The sequence below is a fragment of the Notolepis coatsorum genome (assembly GCF_963971535.1).
Source record: "Notolepis coatsorum genome assembly, contig: SUPER_15_unloc_1, whole genome shotgun sequence".
NCBI classification, from domain to species: domain Eukaryota; kingdom Metazoa; phylum Chordata; class Actinopteri; order Aulopiformes; family Paralepididae; genus Notolepis; species Notolepis coatsorum.
This window is the reverse complement of record NW_028174866.1, coordinates 2,730,845-2,753,801: the sequence shown is the minus strand read 5'-3', so window position 1 is coordinate 2,753,801 and position 22,957 is coordinate 2,730,845. Positions and strand designations below refer to the sequence as shown.

At 44.9% G+C, this 22,957-nt stretch overlaps 1 protein-coding gene across 1 annotated transcript in view; it reads right to left on the bottom strand.

The window, feature by feature from the left end:
* Window positions 1-7,345: 7,345 nt before the first annotated feature.
* Window positions 7,346-22,957, bottom strand: part of pawr (PRKC, apoptosis, WT1, regulator) — a gene marked incomplete at its 5' end in the record, with an annotated part of 53,889 nt that continues 38,277 nt past the window's right edge. Inside the window, one exon of the mRNA XM_084338446.1 lies at window positions 7,346-9,462. Coding sequence (XP_084194572.1) covers window positions 9,376-9,462 — 87 coding nt within the window. The 3' untranslated portion in view covers window positions 7,346-9,375. The remainder of the gene's footprint in view (window positions 9,463-22,957) is intronic.

The window sequence follows — 22,957 nt, the reverse complement described above, 5'->3', positions numbered from 1 at the left end:
ATGATGTAAGTATTATGTTGCATGGTCACGATGTAGGATTACAGTCACGATGTAGGATTACAGTCACGATGTAGGATTACAGTCACGATGTAGGATTACAGTCACAATGTAGGATTTTTGAGGAAGAAGAATAGCTACTGCAATGCTGTAGCTAATTGGGGATCCTAATAAACTAAACTAAACCGATGAGCATGCGTCCTGCTGGAAGAACCAGTGTTGTAGTCGAGTCACTAAATCTTGAGTCTGAGTCGAGTCTCGAGTCCCCAGTGTTGGAGTCCGAGTCGTCGAGGTTGAGTCCACTCCACTCTGGCCGTCAAAGAGCTGACATTCAAAATAAAAAGGTCTACATTAAACATAAGTGACACAGCGACTGATCACCATTTCAGAAGGGAGCTTATTTACTTTGTGACACGCTCGAGTCCAAGTCTGAGTCATCAGTGCTCGAGTCCAAGTCTGAGTCATCAGTGCTCGAGTCCAAGTCTGAGTCATCAGTGCTCGAGTCCAAGTCTGAGTCATCAGTGCTCGAGTCCAAGTCTGAGTCATCAGTGCTCGAGTCCAAGTCTGAGTCATCAGTGCTCGAGTCCAAGTCTGAGTCATCAGTGCTCGAGTCCAAGTCTGAGTCATCAGTGCTCGAGTCCAAGTCTGAGTCATCAGTGCTCGAGTCCAAGTCTGAGTCATCAGTGCTCGAGTCCAAGTCCGAGTCATCAGTGCTCGAGTCCAAGTCCGAGTCATCAGTGCTCGAGTCCAAGTCCGAGTCATCAGTGCTCGAGTCCAAGTCCGAGTCACGAGTCCTGAAAATCAGTCCAGGACTCGGACTCGAGCGCTACACCACTGGGAAGAACACGGCGATACTGTGACACTAAGGTGAAGACAAGACACACGCGTTTTGATTCTGGCACTGATCCCAAATCTGCAGAGGTGTCATCATCTCCAATAAGACGGCTTGCTTTTAGGATAAGGGGTCAAACGAGGTGGAGGTCGCAGGCAGAAGTCAGTTTGGGGACGATGATTGAGAACGGAGCGTTGCGGTCAGAAAGTGGGTCAGAGCCGAGGCGTCGCGGGGGAAATTGCACATTAAGTCTCCATCTCTCGGTCCTTTTTTCCTCTTCACCTTTTTCCTCACGCCTTGACCCGCGCCCTCCTCCGGTGTGAGCACTGCCTTCTCCTGCGCCGGGGGGGGGGGGGGCTCAGAGATGGAGGAGGAAGAGCATGGAACTACTGATGATGAAATATGGGCTCCTCCAAGAACAAGATAAGGCCTTCTCGCCCCCCCCACCCCCCCCCCCCCCCCCCCCACTCCACCTGATGCGGGATCGAATGCGCTTCGTGGACGTGCAGTTCTGTCTATTCCCAACCATTATATCCATCTAAAGTAATGGGAAGGCTAATGTTTGGGTTATTTTCTTTTGTTTGTTTTAAAAACATATCATTAAGTCAAAAACATTAACACTTCCGGCGCCAACAGCAGAGGGCGCTGTGACCCTTTAGTGCCAGTGCTTTATCCAAAGTGGGATATGACTTATTTGCGAGTGCTTAGAATATATCTTAAATTATGGCTATGGGTCTAATACACCCGTCGCTTATCAATGAGTTGCTTACAAAACGGATTGTTTTTTCATCTGTACATTTCCGTTTTATACCGTTTTGAATAAGAGTATAGTTTTGGTGATTTCTAGGGCTGACCCCTATTAGTCGATTAGTCGACTAATCGGTCGAAAGGAGCCGTAGTCGACCAGCCAACATCTTAGTCGAATAAAAAAAAATTAAATAAAAAAATAATAATATATATATATATTTTTGTATCATTCTTTCCAAAAAAAAAAAGAGGCCTAGAAGTGTGGCTAACGCTAATGGCGCGCATACCAGAAGCTAACTGCCTACGAAAACAGGCACAGAGGCACTGAAAGAGGATTTCACCCATCTAATGAACACACTAGACCAGTGGTTCTCAAACTGTGGTACGCGTACCACTAGTGGTACTTGGTGGTACTGCTGGTGGTACTTGAAAACATTTCCAAAAAAGCTAAAAAAAAAAAAAAAAAAAAAAAAAATTGCAGTCAGGCCACTGAACTTAGAAGCAGGCCAGGCCAGTGTTTCTGGTTGCGGCAGCGCGATAGTTAGATAATCTAAGTGGGGAACAACCAGGAGATCACTGTGACAGAGAGTAATGCAGTCTAAACAGCCATAAATCTTTAATTCAACTTCAGCCCTGATCATAACCATTTATTTTTAGATTTCTTGTAATGTCAGATAAAAAATGAAATACTCCCACTTTTCTGAAAAGAGTTGGTGTTAAATCTGACATTACAAAAAATCCATCAAAATATGTGTTGCTGCTAATCATTGACACATGCCTAGCCTGTAATAATCCCCCCCAGAAAAATGTACTTTGCATTTGATATATTGTAAATATTAAACTTTTTGTGTGTTTTTTTTAACAATAATTTGTGATGCCATCACACAAACTGGCATTTAAAGGGTAAACATTCAAAAATGTATTGAATATGTGTTTTCTTTTCTTTTTTACAATAATTTGTGATGCCCATCACAAACACTGGCATTTAAAGGGTAAAAATTCAAAAATTCCTGCACCAGAATGCAGGAAATTAAGTTTTTGTAACAAAATAAGTGTGTGTGTGTGTGTGTGTGCGCGTGTGTGTGTGTGTGTGTGTGTGTGAGTGTGAGTGTGAGAGAGAATGACGGACAATTGCTTGCTGTGTGAGAGAAAGAGAGAGAGAGAGAGAGTGAGAGAGAGAGAGAGAGAGAAAGATAGAGAGAATTAAGTACATTTGCTGAACTACAGTTGTTCTTAATTTTCTCACTTGCTATGTGAGAATGTTAGTTATTATGTTCTCAATGCCCCTTGCATTGTATGAGTTGTGTGGAAGCATTTGCTAGTTCTAGTGCTATCCCTTTGTACATTGTGGCTGTGTCTGACAAAAGTTAACAATAAATAATGGTATTAGGAATACATTTGCCTCCTGCGTGAACTGTGCATAGCTAATAGACTGTATTTTAACGCCGGTCATATGGTGGTACTTGGAGAGCCAGCTACGTTCTCAGGTGGTACTTGGTGTAAAAAGTTTGAGAACCACTGCACTAGACAAATATCAAGATGTATCAATCAGTGGACCCATTGCATGCTTTTGCAGAGGACAAGACGCCTTCAGTCGACTCCTTCAGACATTAAGCACCCCCACAGCCCAAATGGAATGATAAAATCTTTTTTTTATATTAAATATTTTTATTTTTTTAACACTTTAATCGCCATGGGTTAAATTCATAATTTACCATCCCTCGCCAGCTCTATTTGTCTATGGAGAAGTTCCCCTTCTTTGCAGGGCTATAACTTTTTAAATTCTATTGCTAAATTGCCATTATTATGGCCCATTCAATGTCCTATATGTATTGTTCAGGGTGTAGCAACGTTAAACTTTTTCATTCACATATTCATACTAAAATATGGTCTAAAGTATAAGTATGTTTTTATCATTTTCTGCAGCTTTCTTCAGAACGTGATTTATAGCCCTAAATGCATTATATTGATGATCAAATACAGTTTGGTAGGAATCTGTGCGAGATAAAAAATTTCAACTGGACGTGGTTCTAGAAGTTTCTACGCATCATCTGATGATGACCGGATGGGCGGGGGATCGTTTATAATTCCGTGGGCAGCGTTAGATGATTCATCCAGAGTGGGTCATATGTTCATCAGATCAGTTAGTATAGAAGACGTTAGAAAATAACGCTGAATCTTACCGTGGCTTCCTCGCGCCGCTGGCAGATGAGCGTGGAACAGAATTTTTTCTATTATGGGATGGAGAAATGCCCGATCCATTTCCAGGTTGTATAATAGTATATACGTCCAAATCATGTTGTTTTTTCGAGTTATTTGCACCGATCGATGTTCACTGTGTCAATACGGAGTCTCTCTAACGATAGCGAGTGGCCGGACCACATATGGATGAGCACTACCGGTTCAAAGGTTAATTTCCTGTTGGCGATCTGCCGATCGGCCACCAGATGGCGCTCTTGAACCGCTAGAGAGTTGAGAGGAGATCAGCAGTGTGTCTCAGGGCTCCGGAAAGGAAATATGATTTCGATGACAGATTTTTGAAATATTGACATCAAAGACGAGTTACGGCGTCTTCGGCAGAATGAGCATGGCTAGGAATGACGTGAAAACTCGTCTGCGGCGATCATAGTGTTAATATTATACTTAAAAAAAAATGTAGTCGACCGATAGTCGACTAACGGCAAATTTTGGCCAATCATAGTCTACCATCCAAATCCTTAGTCGGGGACAGCTCTAGTGATTTCTAGTAATTCCAGAGAAAGACGCGATAATAACCCTTTAGTGGAATACACAAAACGTCATTTTTCGGCTGATTCATTAATCGTTTTCAAATAAATGCTAGATTATCGATAGTATATGTGTCCTCATGCACGATACAGAAGCGGGCTGAAAAATCGCTTATCCATGCATTGGTCGGAGCCAACGGCACGCACGCACGCACGCACACACACGCACACACTAAGTAAATCACTGGATTATACATTTCAAATCAATATAAATGTAGTTTACGGGATATATATACCTAATACTTGCTATCCAATACAATACATACATATGCTCCTGCTCGCTCTACCCCCCCGGACCCCCACTTGGATAATCCATCCATTTTCATTTGTTTCTAACCAGGAACTACAATTCATATGCTTTCACTATTTGGGCAACTTTACACAATTCCTGTGAGTCTATGGAACACATCTGTAAAGTTATTTTAAAAAAAAATGCATTGTTTTGTATTTCTAATCAAGTATTCAAAAGCAGCATTTTTCCACAAGATTCCAAGCTGTTTTGGCCTGGCTCCGCCCACAAGTGCTTAGAGTGACAGTCACCCACACAGCGTGATACATACGAGAGAGAGAGAGCGAGAGAGAGAACGAACGAGCGGCGAGAGGCAGACAGAGAGAGCGAGAGAGAGAGAAAAAAATTTATTGTTTTATATTTTTGATCAAGTACTCAAAAGCATCATTTTTCAGCCTCAGGATTTCAGGCTATTTTTGGATGGGCTCCGCCCATAAGCGCTTTGAGTGAGAGTCACCCACAGTCTGCGACTGGCAGACAGAGAGAGATAGAGAGAGGGGGAGAGGAAGAGGGAGAGAGAGAGGGACACAGAGCATAAAGTTATCTCTCCACTGCTTCCCCCGCGCGGTCCAGGTTGTGTGTGTAAATGCGTGTTTGTGTTTCACACACTCCTGCACTGCGGTCCCTCTCTCTCTCTACCAGGGAGATGCCCTGCGCGTCAGGTTGTGTGTAAAATGCGTGTGTGTTTGTTTCCCCAACAGAAGCTCCTCCCTCTCTCCTTCTCTCTCGCTCTCTCTCCCTCTCTCTCGTTCTCTCTCTGACTCGCTGTTTGAGGAAGTGAAGATATTTCCACTCGCTCTGCTGTCGCTGTCAACCATAGAGCCAATCAGATCACAATCAGCTCCACCAGCTCCTTGTTACGTCACCTTGCGAGTCAAATCAGAATGACCTAATTCAATGGAGGAAATGGTCTCAACTGAATTAGAGGAATCCGCCAATATGGTATTTAGAGACACAGACCCATTGATACTAACCCCTATTACTATAAAACAATGCTAAACGCTGAAAAAAACCATTTATAATGCACGTCCTCAGACACATGTCAAAGCAAATATATTTGTCTTTTGTCTCTTTATTTTATGTGTGGTGTGGGGATGGCTGGTTTAGGCCCTGGGTCGAGCTGATGAGACCTGGTAGCAGGTGTGGCTGCACACATACAGGTGCTGTGCATTGAAGTAATCAATGTGCACAGGTTATAACATCTTGTAACATGAATGGGTCTGCTTTTTGTACCATCTCGCCTGTCTCCCCGTCAGAGCACGTATAGAAAACGTAGAAAAGCCACTTAGCCACACTACATTATATGTCCATCTTTTATTTCGTTGCATTATTTCATTGTCTAATGTAAACACCGGGGCCGGCGACAGTGGCTCAGGAGGTAGAGCGGTCGTTTGGTCATCGGAAGGTTCCTGGTTCGATTCCCCATGCCTCGCGGGCAGCATGTCGGAGTGTCCTTGAGCAAGACACTTAACCCTTTCACTGCCACACGACAGAAGGTTAGCCCTTTACTATCACACAACCAACGGCGATGCTCCATCATTAGCTCCGCATTTGCGGAGCTAATGATGGAGCATCGCCGTCGGTTGTGTGATAGCAAAGGGCTAACCCTCTGTATTGTCACAGTGAAAGGGTTAACCGTGTGGCAGTGAAAGGGTTAACCCCTAACTGCGCCCGATGAGCCGGTTGGCTCCTTGCACGCTCCTCTCGGCTCCTCTCGGTGGATGTGAGCGGCCTTACCCGACGTTCACTTGTGTTCCCCTACAAGGACATTATTATCACACTCATCGATCAGAAACAACCCAAAAAAGAAATTCACACAATAATTTATTCCCGCTCTCGCTGACAAAAGGAGACAATGGCGCAGGCTTCTGTCCGCTTCAGAAGGTCAAGGACACATTATTGGATATGAAACGGCAAAAAGCTAATACAATAACACGCCGGCTCGTTGCGGAGACTCCCCGCTGATCGACCGCTACGTTAGCAGTGAAGATCCCAGCCTCAAGGGTGACTAGGGGAGGCTTCTGGCGGCACAGGAGGCGTGGGGGGGAGCGGGGGCCGGTGAGGGTTTAAAAGCCGATCATCACGACTAAATAAAGGGGGACGCACCCCGTGATTGGCCCCACGTCGGAGCCACGTTAGCGCCGCCGCTCTAAATCATACCCCTTGCAACTTTTCTTATCAAAATGCTAATAGGAATTATGGATCGGCCCTACGGCGGTGTGTGTCGGCGGGCTTATCTCCACGTGAGTCCCGATACGATCCCCGCGTGTGGAGGGGACTTGTTCTCCGTCCACGTCTCGAGGTGGGAAGGGGACCGGAAATTATCTGGAAGGAGTTGAGAAGAGGCCAGGTCAGGGTGGAGGGAGACGTGGCATGATGACTAGCCAATGATGTGTGTGTGTGTGTGTGTGTGTGTGTGTGTGTGTGTGTGTGTGTGTGTGTGTGTGTGTGTGTGTGCGTGTGTGTGTGTGTGTGTGTGTGTGTGTGTGTGTGTGTGTGTGTGTGTGTGTGTGTGTGTGTGTGTGTGTGTGTGTGTGTGTGTGTGTGTGTGTGTGTGTGTGTATTGCGAGCGTGGCAGCGGAAATGAGAAGCCCCGTCACGGTCACGTTGCATTAGCGAGACTCGGCAGCAAACCGGCAGTTATCATCACATCAAATTAGCCTTAATGAAGACAAGCGAGTCTGAAGAGAGAGAATCACACTTTTATTAAAGGACTTCATCTTCTGTACACATGCATAATGTAATGGGAAGGGAAAGATGAGTTTCTGGTGTGTGTGTGTGTGTGTGCGTCTGCTCGGAGAATGTTCTACTGTATGAACTCATCGTATCATAATGTATGTGTCTGTTAGGAGAAAGTTCTATGAACTCATCGTATCGCACGCACCCTTAAACCTAAACGTGTTCTCTGCCCCCCAGTGGTGTGTTGACAGAGTACACTGTACATGATGACACAAGTTTACTGTACATGATGCAAGAGCTGCATGGGTTTGTCTTCAGCACGACTGGAACCCAGAGTGGAATGCAATGATCTAAATACACAATAGTGCAAAGTAAACACGCCTTCCCCGGCCATGTCCTTCTCCTCGGAGCAGACGAAAGAGATGCACGTTCCTTCAGTTGATTTGGTTATCATACACAAAACTAAACTAAACAAAATGCACAGCTGTAGCTTTTAACCCCCGCGAACGTCGCTTTTTACCACAAAGCAGCATCTATCGATATTGCAAACAAGAACGAGTTGTAAACGCTTGAATTACAGAATGTAAAATGCTAAAATAAAATAAAATAAAAAAGATTCCATATAATATATACTACGAAAGGGGTTTTTTCACCCTAAAAAAACGTCCCTCACCACCGTCTACCGTTGACAGTCTACACTTGGAAATGGCTAAAGTGTAAAAAGTGATCTAAGAGTTTAGCTTGCTTTGATTTCATGATTTATAATCAAGGTTGTTATACTACGACTAACTGGAGGCAGACGAGGTGAGTCTGGCACTGAGCTGAAGCAGGTTTCATACGAGCTCTCGTTTCCCTATGCTTTCTCTTGTGTTGTTGTTGTTGTTCTTAGCTATATTCTATTAAAATCTTTCAAAAAATTTCTTATGTACCCTAGTTGCTATTGCATGTACATATTTGTGTTTTATTACACGTATATGTACATACATACCAACTATTTTGCCTGTTTTATTCTCCACCCATCATCCTTAGCAACACCACTATCACAACATTCAAGATTTCTCTCCTCCACATTGTCTGTGGTGCTTTTTTTCCTATTTCCGATTTCATGATGGTTTTTTTTGTTCTTGATTTATTGTGATGTTTCTTCTTGACTTTGAAGAAGACTTGTCCGGCCCATGGGGACATTAAACTTGTGATTGCAGGCTTTACAAATACATTTGATTTGATTCGATTTAAGCACCAGGCGTTAGCCATTCCTTGGTTGGCTATTTTCAAACGGAGCCGGTGATGTACTGCCGCCGTCTCGGGTCGTGATGCGAGGCGTTACTTTGGCTTCACGGGACCGACGACGCGTTGCGTTTGGGTCTGAATGACACCATACACTCGACTCCATTCAATAGCCTGATCCCCACAACGGTCTTAGTGCTGAGGTGGTCTTCAACTCCGTTCAAACAATGCCAAAAAAAATATTTATTGAAAAATTAAACGCGAGATGTTATGCAAAGTGACCTGGGTGACAGAGTCGATCTTTGATGTACAGATAGAGGGTGAATCGGAAGAGAGACTTGTTTTTTTTTCAGCTCCTAAATAACGTGTACTTTTCGATGCAGCATATACATTCAATTTAATTGTTTTCCCTCAAAGACTTAATAGAAAAATGAACAGTCTAGTCTAGATGGCCTATGTACAATACATTTACATTAAATATACCATCACGGAAACTCTCCCCGTGAGAACGCAGCGGGCCGCACGCAGAGAACCAGAGCCCAGGTCACTCACCCTCCATTCAATCAGGCACAGGGGAGTGAACACCAGCGGCTGCCAGGCGCTACGGACCACTGCTTTACAGCTTTCTCTTTCACAGAGTGACACAGAAAAAAGAGAGACAGAGTTGAACTGGTAAAAGGCCATGCCGATGGACTTGACCCATGGCGGAGGAGGAGGAGGAGGAGGAGGGGGGGTTGAGAAGGGAAGAAAGAGGCTCTGTACACAGCAGGGGGAGGTTGGTTGGGTGGTCCGGGCCGCTCAGGTTCTGGGTGGTGGTTCTACCTCGTCAGCTGTCCCACCACCTTCAGCAGAGTCTTGTTCTCCTGCTTGAGCTGCTCGTTTTCATCCTCGATGTCGTCGAGATCCTGCGGGAGACAAAACATGCAGGTGAATAGAGGAGCTCACCTGAGGGTCTTCTGACCACAAGGTATGTACTAGGGGTGGAACGGTTCACAAAATCAACGGTTCGGTTCGTATCACGGTTTTGTGGTCACAGTCTTCGGTTCGGTTCGATTATACGTTGTTTTTTATTAAAAAAAATGTAAACATGCTTAAAAAAAAGATTTACAGCGGTTTGCCTTAAATAATGTTTGGCACACAAAGACCGAACTGACTGAAAAATATAGGCTACATTTGTCAAAGTATTAACTTAAATTAAACTAAATAATTAAACCTTTCTATTTCTGTGGCCACATTATAGACAAAGGCCATCAACAAAGTATGCATATGCTCAACCAGCACTAGACTTTCTTATCAAAAAGGAAAAGTCACAGAAAAGATGATTAGGGTTTTAAATAAGGACATTTATGGGGTTTCTTTAATAATAATTTGCACTAAGGAATGTTGTAACTGTTGTTATCAACAAAAAAAAGGAGATGTTACAAGGGAATGGGGAATGATATATAAACCCCCCCCACAGTGGTGTGTCGAGTTGGTACGTCCCAGCAGGGACCAGGTTGTAAACAGACGCAGTTGACACACACAGCTCTAGTCTCCTGGCTCGTTATTTTACACATGAGGCAGAATTGTTACAATAGCCGATAATCCATTTTCTCAATGATGAATCCCTATACGGGTGGACCTCTCGGGCGGACCAAAGTGACGTCAGACTACACCTCCCTATACCGCCACCTACAGGCTGTGATTCATGCTGTAATGAGGTTACCGATTCCCATCACTCTTTCCACTAAGTGGCAGTAATGCGTAAAATTGAATATTCCGACCACCACTAAATCTCAAACAAGCAGTGTTGTCTTCTGGGTAGAACACAGGTGGAGCTTCCTGAATGGTGTGTGGCGGTGGCAGTGAGGACGCTCTGGCTGCACTGTGTAGATAAGAAGTGCACACTCTGGCTTAAATCTCTCTGGACAAAACATAGACAGCTCCACGTCGGTTCTGTCTGGGGCACGGTGGGACGCATGAATATGCAAGGCCCTGCCTCCAATACCTTAGAGGGTCGTGTCAGGTCGGAGTGCAAGTTTGAGAGTGACGATCGAGTGCCCCTTCAGCCAGGCTGGGCCTTGATAACAAATTAAATATTAATTGCTGCAAACGAGGGAGCCTCACAATCGCAGTGCCGTCTCGTCCGAGCTTTGACCCCAAAAGTTGAATCTCTCACTTAACGGTTAGCCTCCAACGCGGCTAGTCATGAGGGCTGTCCAGAATAACACCGGGCTATAGCTGTATTTGGCTTAAAAATTTATTATCTTAAAAAGACGAGGCAGTGCAAAAGAAAGGTCAAAAGCCAATGGTACTATTTCTGAATATCATTCCGTCTGTCACCCCCAGAGAAAACATTTCAGATCAACCATGTGCACTTTACACAGTCACCATGCAGTTATTAACTCATTCAGCGCCAAACACGAGAATTCTCCTGTTTCAAATCCAACCGTTGAGCGCCAAAAACGAGAAATCTAATTTTTAGATCCTTTTTTCTTTTTGATTTTCCCATTTTCTAAACACTCGCGCGGACCTGCCTGTGTCTCCCTGGCACCGCTGCCTACATTATAATTGCAATGACGATCGAATCCAGACAGGTAGCAGTATCGCCTACCTTTTGAACTGGGTCTCTCAGTTGTCTTTCAGTGCCTCGGTACCTCCGGCTGCAGGAATCCCCTCCCCCTCAAAGTGAATCAGCACACAGCTATCTGTCGCCGATTTGCTCGCCTGAAACCTATTGTTTCCCGTATTATAGACCAGGCCCAATGCACACCAGTAATGGCGATCGCGATGGAACTACTGGGATTATTCATTTTGGAGTACCTTCTGACTAACGTAAGGTCTATTTTACCGAACCTAAAACATGCTTTTGTATTGATCACAGCGAGCAACCCGAACGATTTGCGCATATGCATAACACACCATATCTCACTATCTAGAAAAAGAGACTGGATTACTTTGAAACGGGGCGATGTTTAGCGTGGAATAGCGCACAAACGAAAGTATGTACTGTAGGCCTGCACTTTACACTATACTATAGTCCTATTCTGTTCCGTGTTATAGTCGGAGCCGGGCCAAAACACTCCGAGGCTTGAGGACTTTACCGGTAATGGCGACCGCTATTGGAACTATTGGATATTATTATGAAGAAGACAAAACGATCGCACTGATGGATGATAAGGTGCGTTTTCACCAGACTATGTTGGATTCTAGTATTTTCAGACGGGCTGGCTGTTATCTGGATTTAACGTTACCCTGGCGCTGCTGGCGGGTCACCTAACGTTATATTTATTGATCCTGTCCTGATCCAAGACACTTGGAGCAAGAGTGGAGTACCTGCTGACAAAGGTAACGTCTATTTTACCATGTCTATTTTAGCCCCCCCTTGATGGCTTTCCGAATACTGAAACATTCCATATAGAACGAACGAAGGCATGTAGAAATAAACGATTTCCCCCTGTTGGAGTATAAATAGTGCCTGTAAAATTAGCCATACTATTGTCTCCATAGCTATAATATAGAATATACGATGGGTCTGCAAACATCGTGAAAATGGTCAAAAAAGCTGGCTCCAGGGAGTAAAGATGGAAAAACAGCATGGCAGTCAAAGAGTTAAGCCCTAGGCATATTTTCTGAAAATCCGCCTAAAAATACATACCTAAGTAAATGGAAGATTGCTCCACTTCTACAAGGTCCATTTGCATGTTCTTGGTATCTAGGGACATCTATGGATCTCTGGGAATGTATTCCCAATTTCCCAGTGTCAGAAATATTGTGTCTGTTACTAGGCTTGAGTAAATTGTAATGAACCAAAGGAGAATATTAATTCAAATAATTTTCTTTTTCCATCTTTGATGGTGAATAACACCAATGCTAAAAATGACCATACGTGCCAGTGAGCTCGTTCAGTACCTTCTTGAGATCACGTGTACAAACAAATCTAAGGAAATGAATAAAGGGAAGATGATGAAACAGAAGGTTTTGTAGATACAGTACTGAATTCTGCCATCCGGACCAATGCAATTTGAAATATTATTATAGAATATAGAAAAAATAAATAAATTACCTTATTATAGCCAAGTTGCACATGGATCGGGCCAAATCTACTCTTTTCAATGGCAGAGTTCAATTTGGATTTAGTATCACCAGGCGTGCATGAAGAACAGAGAATGAAGGCGGCTGAGTGGCGCAGTGGGCAAGGCGCTCGCCACTAACGCAGGATATACTGGTATCGAGCCCAGCTCTCGGTGTTGCTACCGGCTTGGCCGGTCGTCATACTAACACAATTGGCAGTGTTAGAGGGTGGGAAAGTCGATGGGTGGGGATTGGACGTTGTGGACAGCGACTCCTACAGGTCGGTTGGGTGACGCCTGTACAGCAGAAACAGGAAGTATCGGGGGCAGCGTGAGCCTCCCACGCGTTACTCCTCGCCACTGAGTTCAAGCTGTCTGGTGAAAAGATGCGACAGGCTGCCTCCTCGTGTACCGGAGGGGACACGTGATGCAAGGCTTCTATCCTCACTACAGCCGACCAGTGGGAGGCATAGTCTAGCAACGTCCAAGACACGGGAGGGAAGAATTGGAATTACGAAATTGGGATGGGAGAAAAATAGAAAAATAAGGAGAAAAAGTGGATTAAAAAAAAGAACAGAGAATGAAATCTACTGTATGTACTTCTTGTGACAGCTCCGCCATTTTAAACTGATTTCAAATCGGATGGTTGCTAAATGTTCACAATAGGCGAGACAAACTAACTGCGCTCCAATATATGCCAATAACGTTCAGTTTTGTGGTATATAATCCTGAGTAATAAGAGAAAAAAAATCATACACTAGTCATTTGCTTGAAGGCAGCTAGAAGCCGTTGCAAAGAAAATTGCAACGCTCATTGAGAGCTCTGGATGTCCTCTTCTCAAAATTACTACAATTGTCATCATTCAGCGACGGCTGCAAATTCAAAATGGCAGATCCCCGCGATCAAAACAACACATTTAAAAAACTAAAATCTCACTAATAACACTTTAACCTATTGGTAAACAAACGTATTGCTGAAAATATACACTATGACTGCTGTTGTGACATGGTTAGGATGTTTACTCTTGAATACTTCTGAAAAGAAAAACTATAATTATGTCAGACAGTCTAGAGAGACTGATTTATGACGTGATATCATTTGCGGTCCGGTACATTATCCCGCTTATTACATGGCTAACTTACTAACAATATACTTAATTCATTTTACATCGACAAGACGAGATCAAATGCAGACGCAGTTCTGTTCTGGCTCCGCTGTCATCGTCACACACACTCCGCTGTCAGTGCAGCCGGCAGGTGTGTCTGATTGGCTGCACTGATGCAGTGTGTCAGTGGGCTTCATTGCGAACAGCTGCGCACAGCGGTCATTATTGTTCGGCAGAGGTCCGTTATCGAGTAATAACGGACCTCTGACGAGCGCTATTGACCAATCACAAGCAAGCATTTCGGCGAATGTGAAAACGCCATGTAATAATAACTAATAACACGTCGGACTCCCGACGCTCCAGAACTGCCAATCATCCGCTGATGGTGAAAATTATTGGTCAGCGTTGTAGCCAATGTAGTGTTGTCACGATACTGGAATTTCAAACTTCGATACGATACCTTGAAAAGTATCGATATTCGATACCATGTTCGATACCACGGGGAAAAAGGTTCAATCTTAAAATGTAAAAGAAAATAATAATAATTTTTTTTTAATACATTTTGCTTTTGTTGCTGGTTGATTCTCTCTGGTACTATAAGAGAAGATAAATATAGGGCGGCTACGTGGTGTAGTGGGCAAGGCGCTCGCCACGAATGCGGAGACGCTGGGCTCGCCTGTTCGAGCCCAGCGCTCCACATTGCTTTCAGTTTAGCTGGTCGTCCGTACTAATAGACATTGGCCGTATTAGGGGGTGGGAAACTGATGGGTGGGGATCGGGCGTTGTGGACAGCGACTCCTACAGGTCAGTTGGTGCGCCTGCGCAGTAGAATCAGGAAGTGTCGGGGGCAGCGTGAGCCTCCCACGCATTACTCCTCGCCACTGAGAGATCGAGCTGCGCAGGTGAAAAGATGCGACTGCTGTTACCTCAAGTACCGGAGGGGACTCGTGCTATGTATGACTTAGTCCACATTGCAGCCGGCTTGTGGGAGGCAAGAAACAGCGTCCGTGACAGGGGAGGGTTGAGTTGGATGATACGAAATTGGGATGGGAGAAAAATATAGAAAATGGGAGAAAAAGTGGATAAAAAAAAAGAGAAGATAAATATAACACTTTTAAAACCCTTTGTTTATCTTTAGATCACACAAACTCTAAGCATAACCAACTTCAAAAGAGGGCGACTTCGAAAGAGTCGCCAAGCTTAACCAGTTGGAAACAAGGCGGACAGTAATAAAATTCAATCAATCCCATCAATCAAATCAATCAATTCAATAATCCACGCTCACTTAAAACAGCACACCTCCCAGCTGCTTCTATAGAAAGTAGGTAAAAAAATATATAATAATAAATGTGCAATCAATCAATCAATTCGCGCAATTTTTTTTTGTTCCACAATGACTCATGACCCACTACCGTAATTACATAATCCAACATTGTGTAAGAAACTAACACATTCGCAGTGACAGAATTGTTTTTCATTTAGTCGTTATGACGCTGTCAACATATACTGTAACTGAGGGGTTACAATACCCTGACTGTATTAAAGATTGTGATATATTAAACCACTACTAGTTATGTACTTTAATTACTGGCCATACAGTACATGAATATATATGGTGAACACCCACACAAGAATACGGCATTGACACATAAAGTTCTATTGGAGGGTTATTTATTATTATTAAGCAACGTTAGGTTACAGATTGAGAATTAGGCTCGCGCTTGTATGGCGAAGAACACACGTAAAGTCAGTCAAGAGCATAAGTCAATGAGAATAGTATGAATACTAGGATGGGTCTAAGCTGACGCCACCTGTGGTATAGCAATTATATATGCCACACCGGTACCAGCTGGAGACACTGGGGGGTTCCCTCCCGGGTGTAAGGCCGGTAGGGGTAGAGGAATGTTCGGGTACAAAGTCTGGGTCAACGAGGAATAACGAGGCTCCAGATACAGGAGCCGGTGCATGTACTCCCTTGATCAGCAGACAAAGCAACAGTTGTAATCCAGTATGCTCGACAGCATGGACGACAGCTAGCCAGCCTCTTCCTAGAGGCGGGCCCGAGTGATGATCCTCACGGGGGTAAATCCCAAACGACAGTGGAATCGACGGTACTCTTCTCCAGTGGTCACGGTCCCAAAGCAATATAATCCAACCAGAAATGGTTCTGCAGTCGCCGGTGTAGGTTCTCCTGTGTACATATCCAACGGTTCTCGCCTAGGACTCCTCGGGTGTGGGCACGGATTTAGGCCGCACAGCCTGGATAAGTGCACTAGCTAAAGACACGACGAACCGATGGTAATGCTGGTCACTGAAGAACTGTAGCCGCACGATACACAATAAATGATCGACTATTACTTCACATTAGATTAAGTCGAACTCAACGTTACTGCGTTAAACTCTGACACTTTAGCATTCTATTCGCACGCGGTTCTCAATGCTCTATTTAGATGCAAGGTTGCTCACTTCACTGCACGTTGTATGCGTGGTGAAGGCTCGGACACTGAACTTGAACTACTGCTGTTTTACACCTGCGCCGTATTTATACGTAAGGTGATTATCTAGTGCCAACCTCAGTTCTGTCTCGTATTACTGCGCAGACTCTGGGCATGTACCGACATGCCCGGAGTTGCCTTTGAACTTGCCGTTGGGGGCTTGGTCGTTGGCGCCTGGGGGTCGCTGTCCAATAGGAGAGCGAATATTACTCTGGTTTGTACACAGGTAAAGGGATATTCCGTGTATATATACAAATAATATACAAGGGATATCAAACGATATACAAATATTATACAAGGGATATCAAACAATAAATATATATATTCGGTTTAATCTGACCCTTTGTAACATATACATTCGTAACGTTTATTGCCCGCCATCTTGCTTTCACTTCTAAAAACTCGCACGGCGGAGTGATTGTAATTCGGTTGTGGGCGGGTCCTGGGACCAAGAGCGTGGGGTTATGACAAATAACCACGTGTAACTTGACTGTTTCAGAATCGAGAAATTTGCATGCCATTGTATAAAAGTGCTTTTCCTTGCTGGCATTAGTAACTTTAGAATGTTATCCTTCAAAAGATACCAGGCTCATGCATGTGCTATAAGTATAAAGTATAAAGCTAAGTCTTGCAAATAAAAGTACTGTATGCAGTCCTCAAGTTCAAGTAAATAAAACTGCCACTTTTCTGGGTGCCTGGTTAAGAGGTTAAAGTCTGAATCTTAGAATAACTCTCATCCAAGTTGAAGTTGGGATCATGTCTGCACTCACTCCCTCGGCTTGTCTGGGCTCTCGATTAGACTAAGCTCCATTCTGCAAAGCACATCCAGGGCCAGTGTAGTTCAGCTCCATCTCAGCTGTACAGTGTGCAGTGAGTCAGGCTTTCAATGTTACTTGGGGGGGGGGGGAGAGAGAGAGAGAGAGAGAGAGAGAGAGAGAGAGAGAGAGAGAGAGAGAGAGAGAGAGAGAGAGAGAGAGAGAGAGAGAGAGACAGACAGACAGACAGACAGACAGACAGACAGACAGACAGAGAGAGAGAGATAGAAAGAGAGAGAGAGAGAGAGAGAGAGAGAGAGAGAGAGAGAGAGAGAGAGAGAGAGAGAGAGAGAGAGAGAGAGAGACAGACAGATAGAGAGACAGACAGACAGACAGACAGACAGACAGACAGACAGACAGACAGACAGACAGAGACAGACAGACAGACAGACAGACAGACAGACAGACAGACAGACAGACAGACAGACAGACAGACAGACAGACAGACAGACAGACAGACAGAGAGAGAGAGAGAGAGAGAGAGAGAGAGAGAGAGAGAGAGAGAGAGAGAGAGAGAGAGAGAGAGAGAGAGAGAGAGAGAGAGAGACGGACAGACAGACAAGACGCCAGGCTGGATCGGCCGTTATCTCCCACTCTCCCATCATGCCTTGCGGGGGGGGGGGGGGGGGGAGCCTCTCATCGTAGGGACATTTCTGATGGCTATCACCGTGGTGACTGTTCCTACATGAAGCCTCCCCTCTTATGACCAAGTTCCTGTCCGCCGTGTGATGCTATCAGTGACTGCCTGACCCATGCTGCCATATTGCCCGTTTCGTGTCTCTGTGTGGATCGCGCGGGGGGGGGGGGGGGGGGGGGGGGCGTCCTAACGAAGACGAGATGTCAAGATAATAATGAAAGCAGGGAGACGACACTCGGCTGGTTCCCTGTAAGACGGTCTGTTGTGTTTGTTGGCAGAGACACGAGTGAAAATGCCTCTCAGGGGGCTGCGATCCGTCTTCTCCGAATATCAGAGGAGGCATGAAAGGCTTTCAGATGTACCCCCCCCCCCCCATCTAAGATGCCAAAAACAGAACCGTGTTTTACAGCCCGTTTCCCGTGACCCAGAAAACAGGAGCGGCGAAGGCTGTGAGATGAGGAGGGTTTGTTTGTTGACAGTCTGGGAAGAACGGGTGGCCTGCGTGGGAGGGGGGGGGGGGGGGGGGGCAGTGAATCACTGTGGCTGCTGAATGCGAGAGGTCACCGCCGGCAATGTGAGGAACCCTGACCTCTAACCCCCAACGCTGCGGTGAGCCGGAGGAAACAGGACTCTGACCCCTGGGGGCCAAACCAAACAGAATAACAAGAGATGAACCCCGGCGAGCGGGTTCATGTAAACGTATATACCGCTGTCGCAAGGGAGCCACTCTGTTAGATAATATCTAGACAGAGATAATATAGATCGACCGTTTAGATAATATAGAGATAGTCTTTGTGCCCGACACACCCATCCAGAGCAGTTCAGAGAACAGTGTGTTATTTGACCAAAAGGAATATTACTGTACGTACACTCACTTTCAGGACTCGTGACTCGACTTGGAGTCGAGCGTTAACTGCATTGGGACTCGGAAGGTGATGACGAGGATTACTCTACGGAATATCAAACTGATTTGACAAATAGTTATTTCTTTAAAAAATTTATTGTAATAGGCTAATCATTTGGCATAAGATATAGTAAGATAAGCAGTGTTGGGACTAACGCGTTACAAAGTAACGCGTTACAGTAACAAAGTTACTTTTGGCGATAACTAGTACTCTAACGCATTACTTTTGAAATTCAGTAACGCTACTTACGTTACTGAATGGTTCGTCACTGCGTTATTTGCGTTATATACGGCGTAGATTGATAGCGAGCGGTAGTGATTATTATTATTATTATTATTATTATTATTATTATTATTATTATTATTATTATTATTATTATTATCCTCATATCCTGTCTGCCTGGCTGCGGGGAACGCTGTGCTGGGGCGTGTTTTGTTTACTATTCCTGACTGATGATAATGGCAGCGCCCAGCGCCTACTCGTGTATTTCTCTTTTGTCGAGCGAAAAGAAAATAACGTTTTAGTTATGTCATTTGTGTTTTGGCTCAAAGATACTGGAGTCTAACGTTAACTACCAGGACTCATCCAAATCCACTCGCCACCCGCGTAGAATGATACCAGGCGACACACAGCAAATGGGACGGAAAACTTTTTCAAACTACTTGGAGAGAGAATATACAGTACAACATGGAAATGAGATAAAGAAAATGTTTAAGGGGCTGCTGGACTAACGTTACATCTCGACACTGGTGAGTGCAGTGATGTGAATGGAAACTCAAGTTGATCAACGCATTTTGACTACAAATCTGCCAGGGAATCTCATCAATACTAATCAAAAATATAAATATAGTCCTTTCATGCACAATTGATATCCTAACTATTCTAACGTTGCAATGCACGATTGATATCTTAAACAACGTTGCAAGACGGTTATAATGAAACGCTCCGGCGACAGATATCAAGGCTGTTCCTCAAGCACTTATTTTCAACCTAGAACCTAAACGTGCATGCGCTCAACCTAAACGTGCATGCGCTCAACCTAAACGTGCCTGCGCTCAACCTAAACGTGCATGCGCTCAACCTAAACGTGCCTGCGCTCAACCTAAACGTGCATGCGCTCAACCTAAACGTGCATGCGCTCAACCTAAACGTGCCTGCGCTCAACCTAAACGTGCATGCGCTCAACCTAAACGTGCCTGCGCTCAACCTAAACGTGCATGCGCTCAACCTAAACGTGCATGCGCTCAACCTAAACGTGCATGCGCTCAACCTAAACGTGCCTGCGCTCAACCTAAACGTGCATGCGCTCAACCTAAACGTGCATGCGCTCAACCTAAACGTGCATGCGCTCAACCTAAACGTGCATGCGCTCAACCTAAACGTGCCTGCGCTCAACCTAAACGTGCCTGCGCTCAACCTAAACGTGCATGCGCTCAACCTAAACGTGCATGCGCTCAACCTAAACGTGCCTGCGCTCAACCTAAACGTGCATGCGCTCAACCTAAACGTGCATGCGCTCAACCTAAACGTGCCTGCGCTCAACCTAAACGTGCATGCGCTCAACCTAAACGTGCATGCGCTCAACCTAAACGTGCCTGCGCTCAACCTAAACGTGCATGCGCTCAACCTAAACGTGCCTGCGCTCAACCTAAACGTGCCTGCGCTCAACCTAAACGTGCCTGCGCTCAACCTAAACGTGCCTGCGCTCAACCTAAACGTGCCTGCGCTCAACCTAAACGTGCCTGCGCTCAACCTAAACGTGCATGCGCTCAACCTAAACGTGCCTGCGCTCAACCTAAACGTGCCTGCGCTCAACCTAAACGTGCCTGCGCTCAACCTAAACGTGCCTGCGCTCAACCTAAACGTGCATGCGCTCAACCTAAACGTGCCTGCGCTCAACCTAAACGTGCCTGCGCTCAACCTCCCCGAGCAATTAGGCACGGTGCATTTCTTATTACGTCGGGACATTTGTGTTTGTGTCAGATTTGTGTTTGTATCTAGACCACATTGCTTAGCAGAGTTCAGTGATGTGAATGGAAACTGTCAAGTTGATCAACCGATTTTGAGTATCTGTATCTGCATGGGAGCAATCTTTTTCTTCTTCAAGTAACTAAATAGTTACTTTTCACAGTAACGCATTACTTTTGGGTGTAAGTAACTAGTAACGTAACGGAGTTACTTTTGAAATGAGTAACTAGTAAAGTAACTGAGTTACTATTTTTCAGTAACTAGCACAACACTGAAGATAAGTAAATGTTCATTCAATCAATCAATCTGCACGGTGATTGATTGATTGATTGAAAATTGTATTAACAGATTGCAGAATGGGTACAATACAGTACGGCTCAATACACACAATTGTTAAGGGGATGCAGACCAGAGAAAGGCTTTCGTCTTGTTTACATCAGGGTCCCCCATTTTCAATTGATAATGAATTGTAAGTAAGGGTGCAACTTGCACCGTGCAATCCATTCTTTGTGGATCTAGCCCACAGTGTTGTGGTCGAGTCACTAAATCTCGAGTCAGAGTCGAGTCTCGACTCCCCAGTGTTTCGAGTCCAAGTCCGAGTCACCATTACCCGAGTCCGAGTCATCAAGGTTGAGTCCACTCGACTCTGGCCGTCAAAGAGGTGACATTAAACATAAATGACACAGCAGTCACCATTTTTTTTTTTTTTTATCTATTTTTCTCCTTTTTTCTGTATTTTTCTCCCATGCCAATTCCCTTCCTGGTCATTGCGCGCATTTCCCCCCCCCACTGTCGGCCTAGGGAGGGTGTAGAACTACCACATGCCTCCTCCGATACATGTGGAGTCAGCCAGCCGCTTCTTTTCACCCGACAGCGAGGACTCTCACTGGGGGAGCGTAACACGTGGGAGGATCACACTACTTCCCCCAGATCCCCTCCCTGCTGAACAGGCGCCCCGACCGACCAGTAGGAGTCGCTGTTTACAACGACCAGGATACATACCCCACCGGCTTCTCACCCGCTAACACTGCCAATTGTGTCAGTATGGACGACTGACGAAGCCGGAGGCACCGCTGACGAAGCCGGAGGCACCGCTGACAGCTGCATTTCGAACCCAGTGTCTCTGCGGTGGTAGGCGAGCGCTTAGTCCGCTGCGCTACCCAGCCGCGCCTAGCCGTCACCATTTCAAAGGGAGTTTATTTACTTATCTTACAATATCTTATGCCAAATGATTAGCCTATTACAATACATTTTTTAAAGAAATAACTATTTATCAAATCAGTTTGATATTCCGTAGAGTAATCCTCGTCTGCACCTTCCGAGTCCCAATGCAGTTAACGCTCGACTCCAAGTCCGAGGTCATCGGTGCTCAAGTCCAAGTCGAGTCACGAGTCCTGAACATCAGTCGAGGACTGGGACTCGAGCACTACAACGCTGCTGTGCACACATTACAGGACAAGGTCCAGTTGTCGGTAGTTAAGCGCGGGTGGTTCTCACTGGTCCAGGTGTGTGTGAGGACAGGTGTTGTTCTGTGTGAGTCACTACAGACCTGGATCCCTCGTGGGAGAGAGCTACTGGCTACATGACACCACCTCATTCAAAGAGGCATGCCATGCATAATGCATCGGAACTCGCAGTCACAGTTCTTTGGATGTAAGCGGATTCCCGCAGAAAGATTTTCGTTACGGTCTTCCATAGGTATTTGGCTGTGGTCGTCTTCTTTTCCCTACAAAGCCTCTTAATTAAAAATTTTAAGTCTGAACATATTGTGCTGAATGTGGATTTAAGTGGTGCTACTTAAACGTTGAGTCTGTAGCACCAGTGGCTAAAAGCATCTTTATTCATAGTTCATCCATCACATCACCACATGGTCAACGAGTCTGTCAGTAATCCAGCAAAACAAAATCACAAACTGGGATTTGTTCCGTTTGCAACATGATGACACAGTTGCGTTGTGAACTAAACTCCCTCTAGCAGATTGTGATGTCATCGGCTCCTCCTCTGTTTTTCTCCTGGTTCGGGCCAGAAGGGAAAACACCTCTTGACATTCCGTTGAAACGGCTCTTATTGTAGATTGTATGTCAAATGTTTGTACCTACATTTCTACTCGAAATAGTGCAATGATGATGCAATAAACAAGATAGGAATCGATAAAAAAAAATAGATAAAAAAAAAAGCCTCTTATCTGCATTAAATATATAAAATCAATACGAATTTCATCCCTGGGTGGGGTTTTAGACGGTGCTCAAATGTTCATAATTTTACTGCGCCGTATTTCATTTACATAGAACTACATTGCTCAAGAGGACATGTTCAACGGCATTAACTCAATCCAACTTAATTCATACGTGGCCATTTACTGTTTTGGAAATATCTTATGACATCATGCACATGATGTGTGTCGATGAAGAGTCCCTTTGAAG